The sequence below is a fragment of the Rhinolophus ferrumequinum genome, chromosome 23 (genome assembly GCF_004115265.2).
Source record: "Rhinolophus ferrumequinum isolate MPI-CBG mRhiFer1 chromosome 23, mRhiFer1_v1.p, whole genome shotgun sequence".
Lineage (NCBI taxonomy): Eukaryota > Metazoa > Chordata > Mammalia > Chiroptera > Rhinolophidae > Rhinolophus > Rhinolophus ferrumequinum.
Genome location: NC_046306.1, coordinates 22,353,827 through 22,372,307, shown reverse-complemented (window position 1 = coordinate 22,372,307; position 18,481 = coordinate 22,353,827). Strand labels below are relative to the sequence as shown.

The following is an 18,481-nucleotide window of genomic DNA, read 5'->3' as shown; positions in this document are numbered from 1 at the left end:
CAATACAAGACTATTAGCCTTTTGATGTATATACTTCTACCCGCCAGACTGTTTTTATCCACTTACGCATACCTATACATACTAACTTAAAATGAAGTGTTTATAATCCTTGTAAGACTGAGCAGTAGTCCACTGTAGGTGTAGACCACGTTTTGTTTGTCCATTCATCTGCTGACGGACACTTGGGTTAGCGGGGCACTTCCTGTGCTCTCCTGAGGCTGCATCAGCTGCTGGCGGGGCCTCGCACCATGTGAAGGCTCGATGGGGCTTCATGTCCGAGAGCTCACTCGTGGCCTGCAGGTCAAGCTGACGCAGCTGGGGCAGTTGGCTGGCGTACATAGAGTTGACCTCTCCCTGGGGCTTGGACTCTGACAGCACAACAGCCGGGTTCTGAGAGCGTGCATGCAGGGAATGGGTGTTCCAACGGACAGGAGGTAGGACCTGCTTGCCCCATAAAGACTGGGCCTGGTAACCTGGACGCTGTCACTTCTGCCAGACGCTATTGGGAGACGGCTTAGAGGCCACCCAGTGGGAGGAGGTTTGAAGAATTAATGTGCCATGTAGGACAGGAGATTGGAGAAGTGAACAGGGTCAGACCACAGAGCTTTATGGGCCCTGGTGAAGCGACCTGATAGGAAGCCTGTGAGTGCATTTTAGGGAGTATGGGTTTTCTCCATTTCCTAAAATAGCAGACACTTGCTGTAGAAAACTGTCCTTTGGAGGCGAGGATATGGGTATAGGGAGAATGGCATTGGAAAGTGTCAGGCCCTTCTCCGGCTCACTGAGCGACTCAGCAGATTGCTTCCCTTCTCTGGCCGCAGTGCTCCATCTGTAAAATGAAGCTGGGAGCAAGATCAGTGTTTTTCAAATTGTTCCCTGGAGTTCTTGAGAAATGCCTGCAGTGCCATGGTGGGGGGCAATTTGGAGGGGCTCAGTTCTTCTGTACCGCCTTCAACCCTCTTACATGTCACCCAAAAGTTTGGATGGCTAGCGGTCTAGGTGTTTCAGGCTTCATTTAGGCTACATATAACAACAACAAAAAAGTAACTCAAGTTAATGACAGATGTTTACTGTTTTCTTAAGTAAAAAAGTACTGGAGTATGCAACCCTGGCTGGATGGCAGCTCATGGTGTCATCAGGAATCAGGCTCCCATCTGTGTGCTCAGCCATTCCAGTGCTGGCTTTTACTCTTGGTGTCACCTCATGGACTGAGATGTCTGACAAAGCTTCAGCTGTCAGTCACATCCTTGCCCCAGGCAGCTGGAAGGACAAAAGGGGCAGAATGAGAAGGCACATCCTCACCTTCTTAGGTAGCCTTCCTTACAGCTGACTGGCCAGTACTTAAGCACATGGCCATATCTAGCTACAAGAAGTACTGAGAAATGTCTTTTATTTTGGGCTGCTGTGTGTCTAGCTGAAAGTTCTAGGAGAAGAAGAAAAGAGACATTTCTTTCCCACTAAGTGATTTCTAATCCTTTCAGCTCTGTCGGTTCTGAGTCTGTGAATGCCCTGGTGGAGGTTTAATTCCAGACATTTGTTGCATATTTACTGTTGAAAAGCTATGGACCATCATGCTGAACCATTCTTGTAGCGTGAAGGTAACAAGTATTTGAGTATGTGGCCTCCCTGGGAGGGCATAAACAGGTGATAAATAATTGGTAGGGCTAAGACCTGCAGGATGAGAAGGAGCCAGCCATGCAAACAGCTGGAGGAAAAGGTCATTCTTCATAGCCGGGACAGTGAGAGCAAGGCTCTGCCTCACTTGTGTCCCTACATCTTCTGCACTCAGCGTGGTGTACATCCACAGATGTATACTGGACACAAGTGGATGCTGTGCATAGAGAAAGCCTAGCTGGTTGGGGGATATCAGTAGAGTAGGTGTGGTGGTGGGGAACCCCAAAGGTTTACTGCGTATAGCAGCAGGAAAGACAGCCTCCTTCAGGTGAACGGTCGGGGCAGATGGAGCTACTCAAACTTGCTTTCCAAACAGTGCTCGCCCTCACTGGGAGCAAATGAGCCTCTCAGTCTTGGCTTCTTGCTGCTCGTTAGGTCGAAGCCGACGTTCTGCTGGGACAGCTGGGTACTGATCCAGATCCAGGTGGAGGGGATGGACTTTCTAACTCGCATTCATCACGGGCCAGCAGCAGGTTCTTTTCAAGAGGTCAGGAGAGTGCAGATCCTGGTTTTATCCTAGTGTTCCAGCCCCCTGGGCGATCACAAACTCGTTTTCCTTTGAAACCCTTTCCTTTGAAAGAAACTCAGCTGAGGGCCTGACCCATCGTAGGTGTTCAGTTAACATTCACTTTTTCCTCTAAAGCCTGACAACCTGATTTGGTCTTTCTGGTGAGATCCCTGAATCCTACTCATTCATTCATTCATTCATTCATTCTAAAAATATTGATTACACCTGCTGTGTGTTGAGGCCTGTGCTAGGGTCTGGGAATCAGAAGAATACACTGCAGGCAGCTTTTGAGGTGATCGTTGACCGAGTGGGGAAGACAGGGTGAGATGTGGTGGTTGAGGATGTAGGTTCTGGAGCAGACTGCTTGGATTCAAGTCCCAGCCCCACCAACTCCCAGCTGTGTGATCATGGGCATCTTCCGTAACCTTCCTGGGCCTCAGTTTCCTCATCTATAAAATGAGAATTACAATAGTACTTATCTCACAGGGCTCATAAGAGAATCACATGAGTTAGTATACACAAAGCAATTGGAACATTGTCACATAATAAGGCTCAATAAATGATTTACATGTACAGATGTACAGATGGTTCCTGACTTCCGATGCTTTGACTTAACGATTTTCTGAATTTATGGTGGTATAAAAGTAATACGCATAATAAATTACATGAGATAGTCAACACTGTATTATATAATGGGCTTTGTGTTAGATGATTTCGCCCAACTGTAGGGTAATGTAAGTGTCTGAGCACACTTAAGATAGACGAGGCTAAGCTATGATGGTCGGTGGGTTAGGTATATTAAATGCATTTTCCACTTACAATATTTTCAACTTAAGGCAGGTTTATTGTGACATAAGCCCATTGTAAGTCAAGGAGCATCTGTGCATATAAAATTAAAGTCAGACGAGTTTTAGTTAGAGCCAGGCTGTCGATGAATACTTGTGTGTTGCTTCCTTGGCACTGGGTCTGGACCAGGGTGTGTGGGAATCATGGTGAACAAGACGGCCTGAGCCCCTACCCTCCCGGGCTGACGGTGGAGCAGGGAGGACAGTTGTTGAGAACATCATTGAGCCGAAGGCAGCAAAGGAGAAGGGAGCAGGGAGCCCTCGCGGAGGGGCTGAGGCTTAGGAGTGGCGACAAGACTTGAAGATCTTGGAGGTTTAGAAGGTGTTCGTGGACCGAGGTGTTTGGGTTGGGCGTGAAGAAAGGGGCACGTCCATTGCAGCACTGTCATATGACTGAAAGATTAGAACAATCTTACTGTCTAGCAGGAGGGTACTAGATGAGTACATCCCAGTTTATTTGTGCAAAACAGAAAATTCCAAGAGAAGCTAACCCGATCACAGGATCCACATGATCAATGTGGCCAAATCTCTGAAACATAAAATTGAATTTTTAAAAAGTTGAAATAGGTTACACGCACTGTGGTGACGTGACGAGGAGCAGGAGGAGGATGATAGAATTTTCGTAGAGCTTTCTATGTGCCAAGCACTGTTCTGACGCTTTGCTTGTGTTAATCCATTTAATCCTCTCAGCAGCCCTGTGAGGTAGGAACTATTATCATCTCTATTATACAGACGAGGAAACTGAGGCATGGTTAAGTCAGAAGGGCTAAGTCACCTGCCCAAGTTAATAAATGGCATAGTCAACATTCTAGAAGAAGGTCATCTGGCTGGACAGCCATGCTTTCACCATTACACGGTGTAAAACCCACACAGTGTAATACCTTTCTATACAAATAGTGAAGTGTAGTCATGCATAAAACCACAGTCTCTTCTGGGAAGAGGACGGAAAGAAAGATGATAGGCTAGACCTTTTATTTAGATACATATCTATACCTATCTATATATCTGTATATATTTTTTAAATCTCAAACAAAGCAAAGTATTAATATCTGCTAGTTTGGGTCATGGGTATGTGGATTATTTTTTGTATTATGTGAACTATTTCATAATTTTTAATTGAAATTTTTGTTGAGTAATTGCAGATTCACATGTAGGTGTAAGAACTAATACAGAGGGATGCCATGGTCCAGTTTCCTCCAATGGTGACATTTTGCAAAACTATAGCACACTATCACAGCCAGGATGCTGACATTGATACAATCTACTCATATTATTCAGGTTTCTCCAGTTTTACTTGTACTCACTTCTGTGTGTGTGTGTGTGTGTGTGTGTGTGTGTGTGTGTTTCGTCTGTTCTATTTTATCATGTGTAAGTTCGTGTATCCACCACCACAGTCAAGATATCAAATAGTTCTAACATTACAAAATCCTTGTGTGGCCAGTTTATAACCACACCTACCTCCCTAAACACACACACACACACACACACCCCACATCCCCCTGGCAACCACTAATCTGGCCTCCATTTCTGTTCTCCATTTTGTCATTATAAAAATGTTGTATAAATGGAGTCATACAGTATGTAACCTTTTAGGATTGGCTCTTTTCACTTGGCATAATTCCCTTGAGATCCATCCAAGTTGTTGCCTCTATCAAGAGTTTGTTCCTTTTTATTGCTATAGTATTCCATTGGTTGGATGCACTACAGTGTGTTTACGCATTCACTTGTTGAACGACATCTGAGTTATTTCCAGTTTGGGACTATTATGAATAAAACTGCTGTGAACACTTGTTTCCTGGTTTCTGTGTAAACATAGGTTTTCCTTTCTCTGAGATGAATGCCCAAGAGTACAATTGCTGGGTCATAAGGTAGTTGCATGTCTGGTTTTATAAGAAACTGCCAAATCATTTTCCAGAGTAGCTGTGCCTGCTTCATAATTTTAAGAACAGGATTCTGACTGGCAGAAGGAAGGCAGTCCAGGCAGAGGAAAGAAGCCTCCAGAGATGTGGCGTTTGAAAGTTGATGGGCCAGTAGGGTGTTTCATGTTGCTGGGAGAGGCTCTGGGCTTAGCTCAAGAGGGAACACAGGCTTGCTCCTCACCCATTCAGTCAGCAAATCTTAACTGAGTTCGTATGTGTGCCAGACACTCTTCTGAGCACATGGACACACTGCCTTCAGAAGCCTGAGTCCAGCAGAAAAAACGGGTGAAATAATTACAAGGTGCATAGTATATGGGGAGCGAAGCCTTCGAGAGAGGTCTGATGGGGGCATCTGTGCTTTCCATGAGGGCAGGAACCATGCCTGCCTCATTCTCCCCCGGGTTCCAAGCACCTAGTAGGCAATTAGTAAATATGTATGAAGAGTGAGTGAGCTTATCCAGTGTCACGTTCCCTGTGAGTGTGGCCTGTCCATTGCCCTCTGGCAGCAGCTGCATATCCCGGTCTCGCCGTGTGGGTAAAAGGGCAAGGCTCCAGACACCACACCCTGGAGACAATTATCACACCGCATATTGGAAGCCAGCATGATATATAAAAGCTTGGAATGCACTACTGGAAATTTTTAATTGTTAAGCAAGCAAAGAGGGTTGTAAATTCCGGGTGGCGGGACAGTTGCATATTGTGCCTGTTGCCGCCGCCAAGGTTTCTTATCAGCCCGTTGGGGTTTCACAACCGCTTGTGCTTCTTGCATGTTACAGGGGCCCCTCCACAGGGTCTCTGGGACATGGAGCAATGCCATCCTTTTTCCCGTGGGGGTGGTGGCCATGCTCTTTCTGTGTGTCCTCTCTCTGACTTCCCCTCATTCTGTCTTGTATCTAGATTTTCTCCCAAGGAACATCCAGTGCTGGCCCTGCCAGGGGCCCCGGCCCAGTTCCCCATCCTGGAGGAGCATAGGCCACTGCAGAAGTACATGGTATGGTCAGACGAGATGGTGCAGACGGGGGAGGCTCAGATCCGCGCCCACCTCATCCGGCCCTACGTGGGCGTTCACCTGCGCATTGGCTCAGACTGGGTAACTTTTCCCTTCCTCTCATGGCTGGGTTGGACATGTCCCTGAGCAGGGCCCAGGCCTGTGGGGGTGGAACACTGAACCCATTGCACCATGTCCCAGCCACGGCAAAGAGTCCTCGCTCAGCCAAGTCCATGGGACTGATTCCCGTGATCCTACCATAGACACAGCAGAAATATGGCTCCAAAGTGCTTGCTTGCCAGTTCTCATTTTAACAGTTCCATTTTTATCCTCATTTTTCAGATACATAAATTGAGGTATCAAACTAGACTACGGGATCCAGCCATAAGCCAGGGAGAGACTCATAGCACAAGAGACCTCTGTCCCAGCTCAGTGTGTGGTCAATAGACTCCTTGTTGAAAAACAAGGTCTGGAGATTGGGTGGGGCTCCCAAGAAATGAAGATGTCATTCTCTAAATTTGGAGGCCACTGAAATGTGCAGGAACCTCCTCAGATTATCCTCTGTGTGAAAATAACAGGAGTAATATAGACAGTCTCTTTAATTTACATAAGAAGATACAGATATCGAGAGATGTATACATGTATGTGTATATATACACACACACTTCTATACATAAATATTTATACATACATGTTAGAAATGCTCATTGTTGAAGACTTGAAAAGTATAGACATTAGATCAAAATTCATTCAGAGTCAGTTGAAGAAGTAATCACACATTTACCCTCCTTTTCTTCCACAAAGAAAAGGAGCCTTTTCTTCCACAAAGAAAAGGAGCCAGGCCCAGAATATGTTATGAGTAGTTTCAGTCAAACCTTCAAGGAACAGACCATTCCCATCTGTACTTTCCTAGAACATAAAAAGATACAAGAGGCTATTTTTTCTAAAGTTAGCATTACGCTAATAACCAAATTCAGATAAGGTCAACTTGGAAAAGTATACAACCCATTCTCACTTGTGAATATCATAGATACACAGATCCTAAGTAAGATATTAGCATGTAAAATTCAATAACATATTAAAGAATATACAACACAAACAAGTAAAACTTATCCCAGGGATGCAATGAAATTCACTATGTTAATACCCAAAGAAGAAAAATCATAAATCATTTCAGTAGAGGCCAAGAAAGCATTTGATAAAAGTCAATACTCATTTATGATTTAAAACAAAAAACAAAAACACTTTTAACCAACCAGGAATAGAAGTGACCAACCTTAACTCGATAAAGACTATCTCTGTGAAACCCACAGCAAACATGTGCTTCTTGGGAGCTATCAGAAGTGTTCCCACTGAAGTCAGAAATCAGATAAAGCTGCCCATTGTCACCACCATGGTTCAGAATTCTACTGGAGGTCCCAGATAATGGGACCAGTAAAACCAGTGGGGGAAAAAAAAAAAAACTTTGTCAGAAGCCAATATCCCACTACCCAGAAATAAGCGCTCTTACTGTCTTGATGCATTTCCGTCTTCCCTCAATGCTTTTTTTAAAAAACATAGTTGAGCTCCTCCCATATAGCCTGTCCTTTTTCACTTACCGGCTCTGGCTTCTGGGGTTCCCAGCCAGTTGCTGTCTTTAACTCTGTCCCCCAACCCCACCCCGTAGAAGAATGCCTGTGCCATGCTGAAGGACGGCACTGCTGGCTCCCACTTTATGGCTTCTCCTCAGTGTGTGGGCTACAGCCGCAGCTCCGCGGCCCCCCTCACCATGACGATGTGCCTCCCTGACCTGAAGGAAATCAAGCGGGCCCTGAAGCTTTGGGTGACGGCGCTCAACGCCCAGTCGGTCTATATCGCTACGGATTCAGAGAGTTACGTGCTTGAGATCCAACAGCTCTTCAAAGGGAAGGTATGCATGGGCCCAGTGGGAGTGCAGCGGGAAAGGAATCAGAGAAAGCAGAGGGTCCCACTGCCCCCACTGCATGCTGCATGTCCTCCCACCACGAGGCTTTTGCTTGGCCACCCGGTTTCTCTCCAGTTCCTACCCTTCTTTCAAACCCCAGCTCGAGGAGAAGATTCTAAGATGGTGGAATAGGTACCTGCTACCTCCCATGACCACGTTAAAATTACAGCTAAATTATAGAGCAATCAACCTTAGGAACTATCTGAAGCCTAGCTAAACAGAACCCCTATGACCAAGGATATAAACAAGAGGCCACGTGAGATCAAAAGTTAAAAAAAAAACACAAAAAACGAGCTCACACACCTCTGCTGACATTCTTCAGTTTTCCCTCCACTCCTGCAGCTAATGTGTCCCGACTGGGAGCTGTCACAGAACTTGATCGCATCTTCTCTGCGACACTTTCTAGACTATGTGAGACTAGTGTAGAAATATGTCTTATTTTCTCCCAGGAATTGTGGCTCTTTGAGGGCAGGATCCCAGGTGGACTCAGTATTCTATTCCTTGGAATCTAGCCGGTGCTTTGACCTCCTCCGGGGCTGAGACCCCGGCCCCCTTGCCGTCACCAATGTCTAGGACAGTGCCTAACACAGAGTAGACACTTAGTAAATGTTTGCTGAATAAGGACATAAAGAGTGGGCCCCTGGGAGAGATGCAGGGTAGCAGAGGAATTAAAGGCATGGGCTGTGGAGCCAGAGAACTTGAGCTCTACTCACCGTGCAGCTTTGTACCAGTTACTTTACCTCTCTGTGCTTCTGTTTCCTTTTCTACACATGGGGACTGCAAGTGGTACCTATCTCAAACCGTGATTGTAAGATCAGATGTAAAGAAATTAAAACCGTTCTGGTACAAAATAAATGCTCAGTAATGTTAGCCGTCATTGATAGGAGAAGGTGGTGGTTGATGAAGAAAGGGGAGGACCTTTTGTTCTTAGTAAATGCTTAAGGAAGCCATGAATAGTAAGCCTTCAGTATATGAATATGTAGTAGAATGTGCTTGGTACTGTACGCATAAAGAGTAGGTATCGGTAAAATGAGTGAATTAATAGTAAGCATTCAGTAAGACTTTGTTGAAGGAATAGAAGCCCTAAACGCTTCTACAGACCTTAAGAGGCAGCCGTCTGCTTTTTAGCAGTGAGTGCCCTCTGCTTTATGTGGAGGGGCTCCCTTTCTCTTTTACCCCAGACCCAGGCTGGAAGCCCCGGCTCGTAGAGAAAGTGCTGAGTCAGTGCACTCTGGCCTCCCATCTACCCACTTTATAGAAGAATATCAGAGTTGGCAGACCTTGAAGTGCCTCTAACCCAACCCCTGTGTTTTATTGCTGGGGAAACCAAAGTCCCAAGAAGGGACAGAATTTACCCAAGAGGTCACAGAGCTAATTATAATGGGCATGACACAGAGTGGGTAAGTTTCAGGACATGGGTGGAATTATTCAGGGGATTTTGGCCATGATTAAACTCATATTATTTGTTTGCTACCATCCAAATAGCAAGATGATGATTTTTGTTACATCAGAAACCTCTGCATGACAGCAAAGCACTTTCCGCCCCAGCTCTGCCCACACCCCCACCTCGGTACTTAGTTGAAGCATGTGGAGAGCCCCAGGGAGTTTTTTTGTGAGTTTTTGGCATTGACATACTCGTTACTTGTTACATCTTGAGTCTATTGCCATTTTCTATTTCCTGTTTCTGTGCCACTGTTCTTGCCCTTCCGCGCTCCCCAGCCCCCTTCTCCACAGGCTCAGAGCTCCCCTTCCTCCTGAACTGTGTCTTGCTTCTCTTAAGCTGGGCTTGTGCTGAGCCAGGGATACTGATAAATAAGATACGGTGCTGCCCTCCAGGGCTCACAGTCTAGACTCAAGAAAAGAGATTTTGAGGAAAACTATAATACATGCCACAAGAGGGGCTGGGGCTCATTCATTCACTTGTCCAGTCAGCAGATGTTTCTAGAGGCAGGCTCTGGCCAGCAGTGGCAAGCAAACTGACAGAGCCCAGCCCCCGTCAGGTGCAGGAGACTGACATTACTCAGAGAATCACTAGAGTACAAATTACAAACAGATGTGTGCTCTGAAGTGCGGGGCATGGTTCTGTGAGAATGCAGAACAGAGGACCCTGGCCTAGCTTGGGGGCCGGGGAGGACTTCCTTAAGCGGGTGACACTGGAGCTGCAGAGTGAAGGTTAAGTAGGAGTTAACCAGGCAAAGAGACAAGCACCCCAAACGGAAGAAAGAGCATATGCAAACGCCCTGAGGAGGTTGGAGCCTGGTGTGTAGTGGCTGGAGGTATGAGAGGAGGTGGAGATGTGGCCTGAACAGGGCCTATAGGCCACAGTCAAGATTTGTCATCTTTATCTGAAGAACAGTAGGGTACCATTTAAGGAGGTTCAGTTTGGGGTGGAGCAGGGTGCAGGGTTAGAGGTATCTAAAAAAGTTTCCTCTGATTGTTCTGTGGCAAGCAGACCCGGAGGTGAGGCAGCAAGGAGACCAGAGATGACAGTAGCTGGCCAGGAAGTGGTACTCCATCAAGAGAAGGGTTCACCTTTGGGGAAAATCTTGGGGAAGAGACTAGACAGGACTTCAGGCTTGGAGGCATCCAGGCAGCAGAACTGGGTGGGTGGGGCAGCGTTTGGTCAGGCCATGGTTTGGTAGGGGAAGCCAAGCCCATCGGCTAGGGCTTCATGAGGAAAATAGAGCTTGAGCTGAGATTTGGGGATTTTAGGGTAGGGAAGGATATTCCAGGCGGTGGGAACTAACAAGCAGAGGCACAGAGTACGAAAGAGTGGTGTGTTTGGAGCTGAGGCTGGGGGCGTGGCGGGGAGAAGGGTACTGGGGGTGGTGTTCCATGTGCGGGGGGCTGAGGCAGCTGCTGGACAACACTTCTGTCAGATACCGACCCTACGTCTTAATCCTCTGCGCCGTCGTTTGTGTCTGTAACTTCAGCGCAGAGGAAGAAGACTGGGAGCAGGGTGGCAGGCCTTGGCTGAGCTGGCCACCTCGACCTGCACCTTAGCTGCAATATCCTGCCCTTCCTCCTGCAGGTGAAGGTGGTGAGCCTGAAGCCTGAGGTGGCCCAGGTCGACCTGTACGTCCTCGGCCAAGCCGACCACTTTATTGGCAACTGCGTCTCCTCCTTCACCGCCTTCGTGAAGCGGGAACGAGACCTCCAGGGGAGGCTGTCCTCTTTCTTTGGCATGGACAGGCCCCCACAGCTACGGGACGAGTTCTGATCCTGGCTGCAGCGCATCACCAGTCTGAGCTGGTCACTGCAGCCAGGCCTGGCAGCCAGAGCTGCTCTCAGGATTGATCCCCAAAGGAGCCAACTCCTCTTCACCTGCCAAAGACAGAGAGAAGTACCAGGGACTTCCTACAGGAGGAAGACATTCCCTCTCCCGGGCACAGGACGTCCACGTTCCTAGGAGCCAGACCATCTACGCTCCTCGTGTGATTCCGGCTGTTTCTCCTGGGAATTTCTAATACCAGCAAAACAGCCCAACCTCTGTCTTTTGGGCTGCCCTGCTCTGAGCAGCCTGCAATGCGGAACTCTCTTCAGAGAGATTTTTTATATACCTATATATAGAGAAAGATTTTTATAGTTTTGATACAAGGTCATGACTACCCTAGAACTCTCCCTCGTTTAAAAAAAAATCAGCGAAGTTCATTAACGTAGGTACCTAAAGTGACCTTAATTGAATGTAGATGAGGCCAGGGATGGGGTGGGCGTATTCACCACTTTTCCATATGACCTCCAAAGTGGCCCTCAGACTCATCCCCACTGCCTGGCCAGAGCCACTGTCACCCCGCTTCCTGGGCCATTTCCAGGTTCGGGGCATGAGCACTGTCCTCCACTGTAAACACTATGCAAATATAAGTTCTCAGTCAAGGTGCCCTGTAACGCTCTGCAGACAGCGGAGTGCTGCTCAAAGCACAGTCCCAGCAAGGAGCACAGGTCATCAAGCCTGACCGTCATGGCATTGCTCTCAGTCAGAGACTCTTGGCAGTTGGTGGCCTGCCACAAATGTGGCACCATCAGGGTTTCCTAACGCATCACCAGGGGCCAGGGCTTACTGGCCTGGTGGGATCCTTCTGAGGGCTTTCTCCTTTTTGATCTCTTGCCTCAGGGGCCTGGTTGTAGAATTTTGTCATTGAGTTAGTATCTATGGCCTGTTCTCCCAGTCTTTCTCCTACAGCTGGAGCCCTCAGACCATATTCTCTTGCAGTGTATGCTAAGCCTCTGACCAGACAGAAGATACTCCAGATCCAGCAGCCATCAGTCCCAGTTAGGAAACAGCCTTTGTTCGTTCCTATCCAGTGTAATCTCTCTGTCAACCCCATAAGGCTTACAGTGTTACGTTGTCTCTCAGATGCTGCAGTCGTAATAATCCATAACTCCCGAGAGTGATTTTTTGGCCTTATGGTTCTAAAATTTAGGTTTTAGCACCTGCTGATCTCTTGCCATCATGTGACCCCTCTCGGTCTTCTGTCCCGGAAAGGTGGGGGAGACTGACGAGAGCCAGGCACGCAGCTCCAGGCCAGGGCTTCTCCTTTCTGTGTCAGGGCAGACTGAGTCAGAGATTACAGGGCAGCAAGGGTCTCAAAGACTAAAGGTGACATTTGCTGCTCTGAGTTACTGCCCAACTCTCAAGTGGGAGAAACTACAGAAAGGGCTTTTGTATTTCTCCTCTCGGGAAAACAGTGAGATGTTTTAAATCCTAGGTGGATTCTGAGAGACAATTTGTCTGTTCAGACTTGTTCATGAGCCTCATTCAGAGACATGGAGCCCCTGCGTCCCTGCCTCTCTATTGGCTGGTTGGGGAAGCGTGGCTCACTGGCTGATTTCACTTTCTGTTCACAGACTAGCACTAGGTACTAGAGTCTGGCCTCTAAAGGACCATCCAAACTGTCTTGATTAGCTTTACCAGTGATAACAGCTTGTGTTTCTAGAGGAGAGGGTGTTGAGAGCTGCAATCAGACTTAGTATGTTCTATAGGCCGGCACTTTTGACCCAGTTTTCCCACCAATAAAATGGTGATAAAACTGCCAGGATTGTTGAAAGGCTCAAATTGGATACAACATGTACAAGATCTCATTGTAAACTTGAAAGAGACAAAGGCACATCTGTAGCTGTTGATTAATTGGACTGCCTCTTGCCACACACCTACTCTGTGCCAGGCACTGTGCTTGTTAAGTGATTTATGGGCATTCTCTGGTTGAGACCCCACCCCAGCCCTGAGATATTGAAACTTATTATCTACTTTCTGCATAAGGAAAATTTAATGCTCAGGAAATTCTTATAATTGTTCCAAGGCCGCACAGCTGGTGGCAGCAAGTCAGAATCTGACCTCCCAAAGCCAGTCCTGGCAGCTGCCATGCCCTGCTGCACCCAGGTCACAGGATGCACTTTTCACCCATTGGGCTTCTGCTGCGGGTCTTCCCCTGCCAGAGGGTTTGGGGAGGAGGAGATCACTTGAAAAACAAAACAGTTGTCTTGGGTGGCTTTTAGTTCAACATCCTTTCAAGCAACAGGTATTTATTGTGCTAGGTACTAGGGATTCAGCAGAGAATCAGACGTAAAGTCTTTGTTCTCAAGGAATTTGCATTCTAGTAAGTAGAAGACACAATAATCAAATGTACCGTGGGAGGTGTGAAGTGCTACTAAGGAAAATAAAGGGCATGGGGGTTGCAGAGGGGGAACAGAGTTGTTTTAGATAGGAAGCTTGGGTAAGGCCTCTCTGAAGAGGAGGGAGGGGCGCGCATTCAGATATCTGGAGGCTGCACCTTGCCAGCAGAGGAAGCTGTAAGTGCAAAGGCCCTGACGCCGGAGTAAGTGAGAGGAATAGCAAGAAGGCCATCACGGCTGCAGTAGCAGAAGCTGGCAGGGAACAGCCGTAGATCAGCAAGAGAGGTGACTCGTCCCACAGCCTGGAGGGCAGTGATAAGGTCGGGACTCGGCTTTTATTTGGAGAGAGATGGAAAGCCTTGGTGTGGTCTGAACAGAGGAAGGTCGTGGTCTGATTTATGTTTTAGAAGGACCTCTTTGGCTGCCACGAGAAGAGATGGGAAGGAAGGAGGGTGGAAGCAGACCAGCGCGAGGCTGCTGTGGGATGCAGGTGAGAGACGGGGGCTCAGGCAGAGGTGGTTGCGTCGAAGGTGGTGGAAAGGGGTCAGATTCTGAATATGAAATTATTTTTAACTTTAAATATTTTTTAAAGATGTAAGTCTTTGCATAGTTGTAATCATGTAGTATATACAATTTAATGTCCTGTTTTCCACTTAATAGTATGTCATTTTTTCCATGTTGGTACATGGCCTGAATAAACGTTTTTAATGATATAGAATTCCATGGTGGGGTGTCTCATAGTTTATTTTTGTCCTATTATGAGAACGTAATATGTTCCCAGTTTTTTACTATTAGTATTTGAAAAACATTTTATTTGTAAGGTATTTTTTCTGTATCTAAAATTTCATTAAGATAAATTCCCAGAAGTGGATTTGTTAGATCAAAGACTTAAAAGCTTTTACTATGGAAACATTCAAATGTACATGAAAACTGTGAGTGATAAAATGAACTCCCACTTTAAACAGTCCTCAACATTTCGTCAGTCTTGTTTCATTTATCATCCCATCCCCAAGTCCAAGCGCTGGAACCTTTTAAAGAAAATCTGACTGTGTTTTGAAGGAAGAGCCAACAGGGTTTGCTGACACACTGAATGGAGGATAGGAGGGAAGGAGACGTCAGGTTTAGGGCCCAAGCAACGGAGAAGGAGTTGTCCGTGACTGGCAGAATGACCTTGAGGAAGGTCACTCACCTCTCTACCTCATTTCCAAGTGCCAGGTGCTAATCGTAGTCCCAGGAGTGTTCCTCAAAGGTGGTCTCCAGAGGTTCCTTGGAGCTCTGATTGATAAGGCGGATTCCAGGGAACCACCCAGACCGGAGCAATCAGAATGTCTGGTTGGTCATGCCCAGGAATCTGCATCTTAAGAAGCACCTACAAGTGATTTTGGTGGCCAATGGCCCCAGACCTGCCTCCGTGTGGTCCTGGGACCAGCGGCATCAACATCACCTGAGAGCTTGTTAGAAATGCAGACTCCCACGCCTCACCCCAGACCTGCTGAATCAGAAGCTCTGGAAATGCAGCCCAGGAATCTTTTAACAGCTCTCCAGGAGCTGAAGTTTGAGCACCACTGGTTGGAAGGCTATGGGTCAGCCGCAAGCCCTTGATGGAAGGCCGTCTCTGCAGGCCCCTCCCTGGCATGCCGTGAAGGTTCCATTCAGCACGGTCAGTGGGGTGGCTTCAGGAGGTGCCCAGTTGTGCTCAGTTCGCGTTGTAACATTGGCTTATTTCTCGTATTGTGCCTTGGGGGAAATACACAGCCAGATAGTCGAACCCTTGATTTAATGGATTTTATTATCTTAGGATGGGTCCAAATTTACATAAGCAAAACAATGGGAATTACATTTTTTAAAAATTAAGTAACTTCCAGTAGAGATGGGTTGTGGATTAGGCAGAAATAGAGAAGCAGGTGTTCCCAAAGGAACCCAAACTGGGAAACACTGTCCTGGTACATCATAGATCTTCCAGAAATATGGAAGGGAGTGGAGAAGAAGAGAATAAGGAAGGAGAAGGCGTAGAGGGAGAAGAAAATGAGCTGAGCTCAAATTTCCATGTTCTGTTCAATCAAAGAAACTTAGTGAATAATAATAGTAATAATAAGTGTTCCCTGGCCCAGAAATAAAGACCCCTTTTGTTTTCTCTCCATCCTTAGCGGAGTTGACAGGAAAAAAACCCATAGCCTGAAGGCAAGTCCTGCACTCTGGATTATATTGTCAGAATTAATTCAAATTCTTACTTGAAACTCAGTTTATTTCAGCTGGGACCTTCCCTTGAAATACCATTATTTAAGGGCAAGCAGGTTTGATTTGTTTTAACGTCTAATCCCTTATTGATCATCAGCCCAGGATGCCACGCCCAACCAGGTAAACAGTGGGAAGAGAAGGAACAAAAGGCATTTTCCAGAAACTACTTCCTTCCCCCACACGCAGTGACGCAGCAGCAGTGGGGAACAGTGCCCACCCACGGGTGGCCGGAGGGAAAGCCTGAGAGGAGACCCCATCCCTCTCTCAAAGTCCGCCTCTCTAAAAAAAATGAGTGACACACATTCATTCTCTCCAGTGTGGGAGATATTTCCCCACTCTAACAGTGGCCAAGATGGTTTAGGAGGTAGAGGGCACTAGCAGAAGGAGAGCATGAGTTTTTCAGCCTCTTCTCAGTCCTGCCAACAAGGCCAGAGAGAAGGTCTCAGCTCAGTGCCAGCATGTTATTGACTCCTCTACCACTCGCTAATAATCTGTCCTGGTTACAGCGAGAACACACCTCAGAGTCAGACATTAGCCAGCTAGAATTTAGTAACGCTATCTTGCTCTCGTTATATTTAGTTTTTGAATACTTTGTATGTTTTTTCATTTACAGATGTGGTTTAAAGTTTCCTTTTAAGTCATTTTTTTAGTTTACAAAAAATGAGTTGATTTGGAGAAAAATATTAAGTAAATGATGTGTGAATTAGAAAGATGAAGTTTGGGAGACTCTCACTCAGCCTTATCTTTATGCCAGGCCCTGAAGACCCTCAGAACAAGACCCATGGGGCAGTCAGGATGGGACGGCAAGTATTGAAGTTCCTGTAAGAGGGAAACTCTATCGCCATTCATATTCTTCTCACTCTTCACATCTCCACACTCTTGTCAAAGCTTTCCCTCTGCTTATATCATAGTCATCAGTACTTCAAGATCTTATTCTAAGAAATGTTCCTCTTCTGAGTTCCCACAGCACCTTGAAATTGTAACGAGCAACATGTATTGTTTTCCGTGTGCCATGGCTCTGTTCTAAGCATTTTATACAAGCTAACTCATCAAAGTCACAGAATAACCTTATGACATCGACCCTCTTATTATTTCCATTCTACAACATAAGGACTTTGAGGCACAGAGAGGTGAGGCCGCGAGCTCAAGCTCAGACAGCTTGTGAGTGGCTCAGACCCTGAAAGTATGGGACAAGTGTCAGTGTCCTTAACCCCTATGCTGTGTTGTCTCTCATATTACTTATCAGAGGATATTTGCTTCTAGGTTTTCCTCCAGCTAGAAGAGAGCTTCCCCTAGAACAAGGACCATGCCTGATGTATCTCCCTCTTCCAGCCCCTAACCCAATGCTTCGCTTATAAGTGTGTCCATTGTATATGGGTTGAATGAATGCATGTGCAGAGAAAGTGGTCTGGAAAGGTGAGATGACGTCTGACATCGTGGAACTTTCATGGAGGAGGTTGGAGTTGAGTTGAATGATGGGAACAATTTCAACAGGTACTCATGGGGATGAAGAAAAGGAATTCTGGACGGAGGAAACCACATGAGCAAAGGCGCCAATTGGGGACCATCATTGGTCTAGTGCAGCTGGATTGGGGGAAGAATTTGGAGAGCTCGTTGGGGTCAGAACATGACAGGAGCCGGTGCTTTGGATGCCAGAGCGTTTGTATTCCCAGGAGCCGTAGGGAGCCAGTGAAGACTATGATTCAAGGCAAGTGACATAGTCAGAACTGGGTGGGAGGGCCCTTCACGGGACTGAGTTTAAATGATTGAGGGGAAAGGCTGTATGATGAAAACCAGAAAGATAAGTTTGTGGGGAGCATTAGTCAGTGCTATGCATGGGTCTGGGGAGATGGAGATCAGAGATGAGGCAGCAGAGGAAGGTTTGAGTAGCATGTAAAGGACTGGAATGCCAAACTAAGAGTCTGGCCCTTTCCCTTGGAGGGAACAGAAAAGGGTTTTAAACCGAGGCTGCTTGATCAGATCTTACTCAGAGCTGTCTCTGGGTCAAAGGCAAGCAAATGGGGTAAGGGTGGGAGGAGGGATCTTTCGGGGCTCACGTAAGGGGCCACCTGAGCCATCAGGAGTGAGTGCCAAAGGGCAGCGCGCTCTGGCTGTGTAAATTATTCAAAAATTTTATTGAAAAGAAATTCATGCACAAGGTAAATATTCAAACAGTATAAAAGAATAGATCTGTAGAGTGAAAAATAAATGCCTGCTCCTAGCCCAGAGCTCTCCCCAGAGGCAAACACTGCTAACAGTTTCTTGTAAATCTTCCAGGAATTTTTCATGCCATTCATAGGCATACATCTGTGTGTATATCATTTTTTAACAAACAAAACAAAACACAAAATTGTACTGTCTGGCTCTTGCTTTCGCACATAACATTCCTTAGGGTATTTTCCATATGCAGATTTTTTTTTTCTTCTACCCTCCATATTCCATAATATGAATGGACTATAATGTATTTAACATATTGAGTGACATTTAAGTTTGATGATTTGGGCCATCACTAACAAAGCTGCAACGAAGAAACTGGAACAGTTGCCCTCTCCTACAAGTGCAAATACATCAGTAGGATATGTTTCAGCGAGTGGAACTGGTGGGTCAGAAGAGTGTTTGCATTTTGATTGGCATGACTATTGCTCTCTAACAAAGTTGCGCTAATTCATACTCCCCAGCGTTAGCGCCTGTTCCCAAAACGGTCTGGCTTCATTGGTTTTTCATGTGGCGTAAGGA

General features: G+C 46.5%; 1 protein-coding gene across 3 annotated transcripts in view; it reads left to right on the top strand.

Annotated features, from left to right (window-relative positions):
• The window catches only part of POFUT1 (protein O-fucosyltransferase 1), a 28,272-nt gene extending 10,511 nt beyond the window's left edge, over positions 1–17,761 (top strand). The window contains exons 5-10 of one of the 3 annotated variants that reach the window (XR_004421811.1): positions 5,844–6,036; positions 7,601–7,843; positions 10,929–13,997; positions 16,500–16,566; positions 17,009–17,161; positions 17,240–17,761. Coding sequence is in view for 1 of the 3 variants with exons in the window: in XM_033094742.1 (XP_032950633.1) it covers positions 5,844–6,036; positions 7,601–7,843; positions 10,929–11,117 (625 nt within the window). In the remaining 2 variants the exon portion in view is untranslated. Of the gene's footprint in view, positions 1–5,843; positions 6,037–7,600; positions 7,844–10,928; positions 14,231–16,499; positions 16,567–17,008 lie in introns of those variants that run through there. The other 2 variants (XR_004421810.1, XM_033094742.1) reach the window with 2 other exon arrangements.
• Positions 17,762–18,481: the final 720 nt, after the last annotated feature.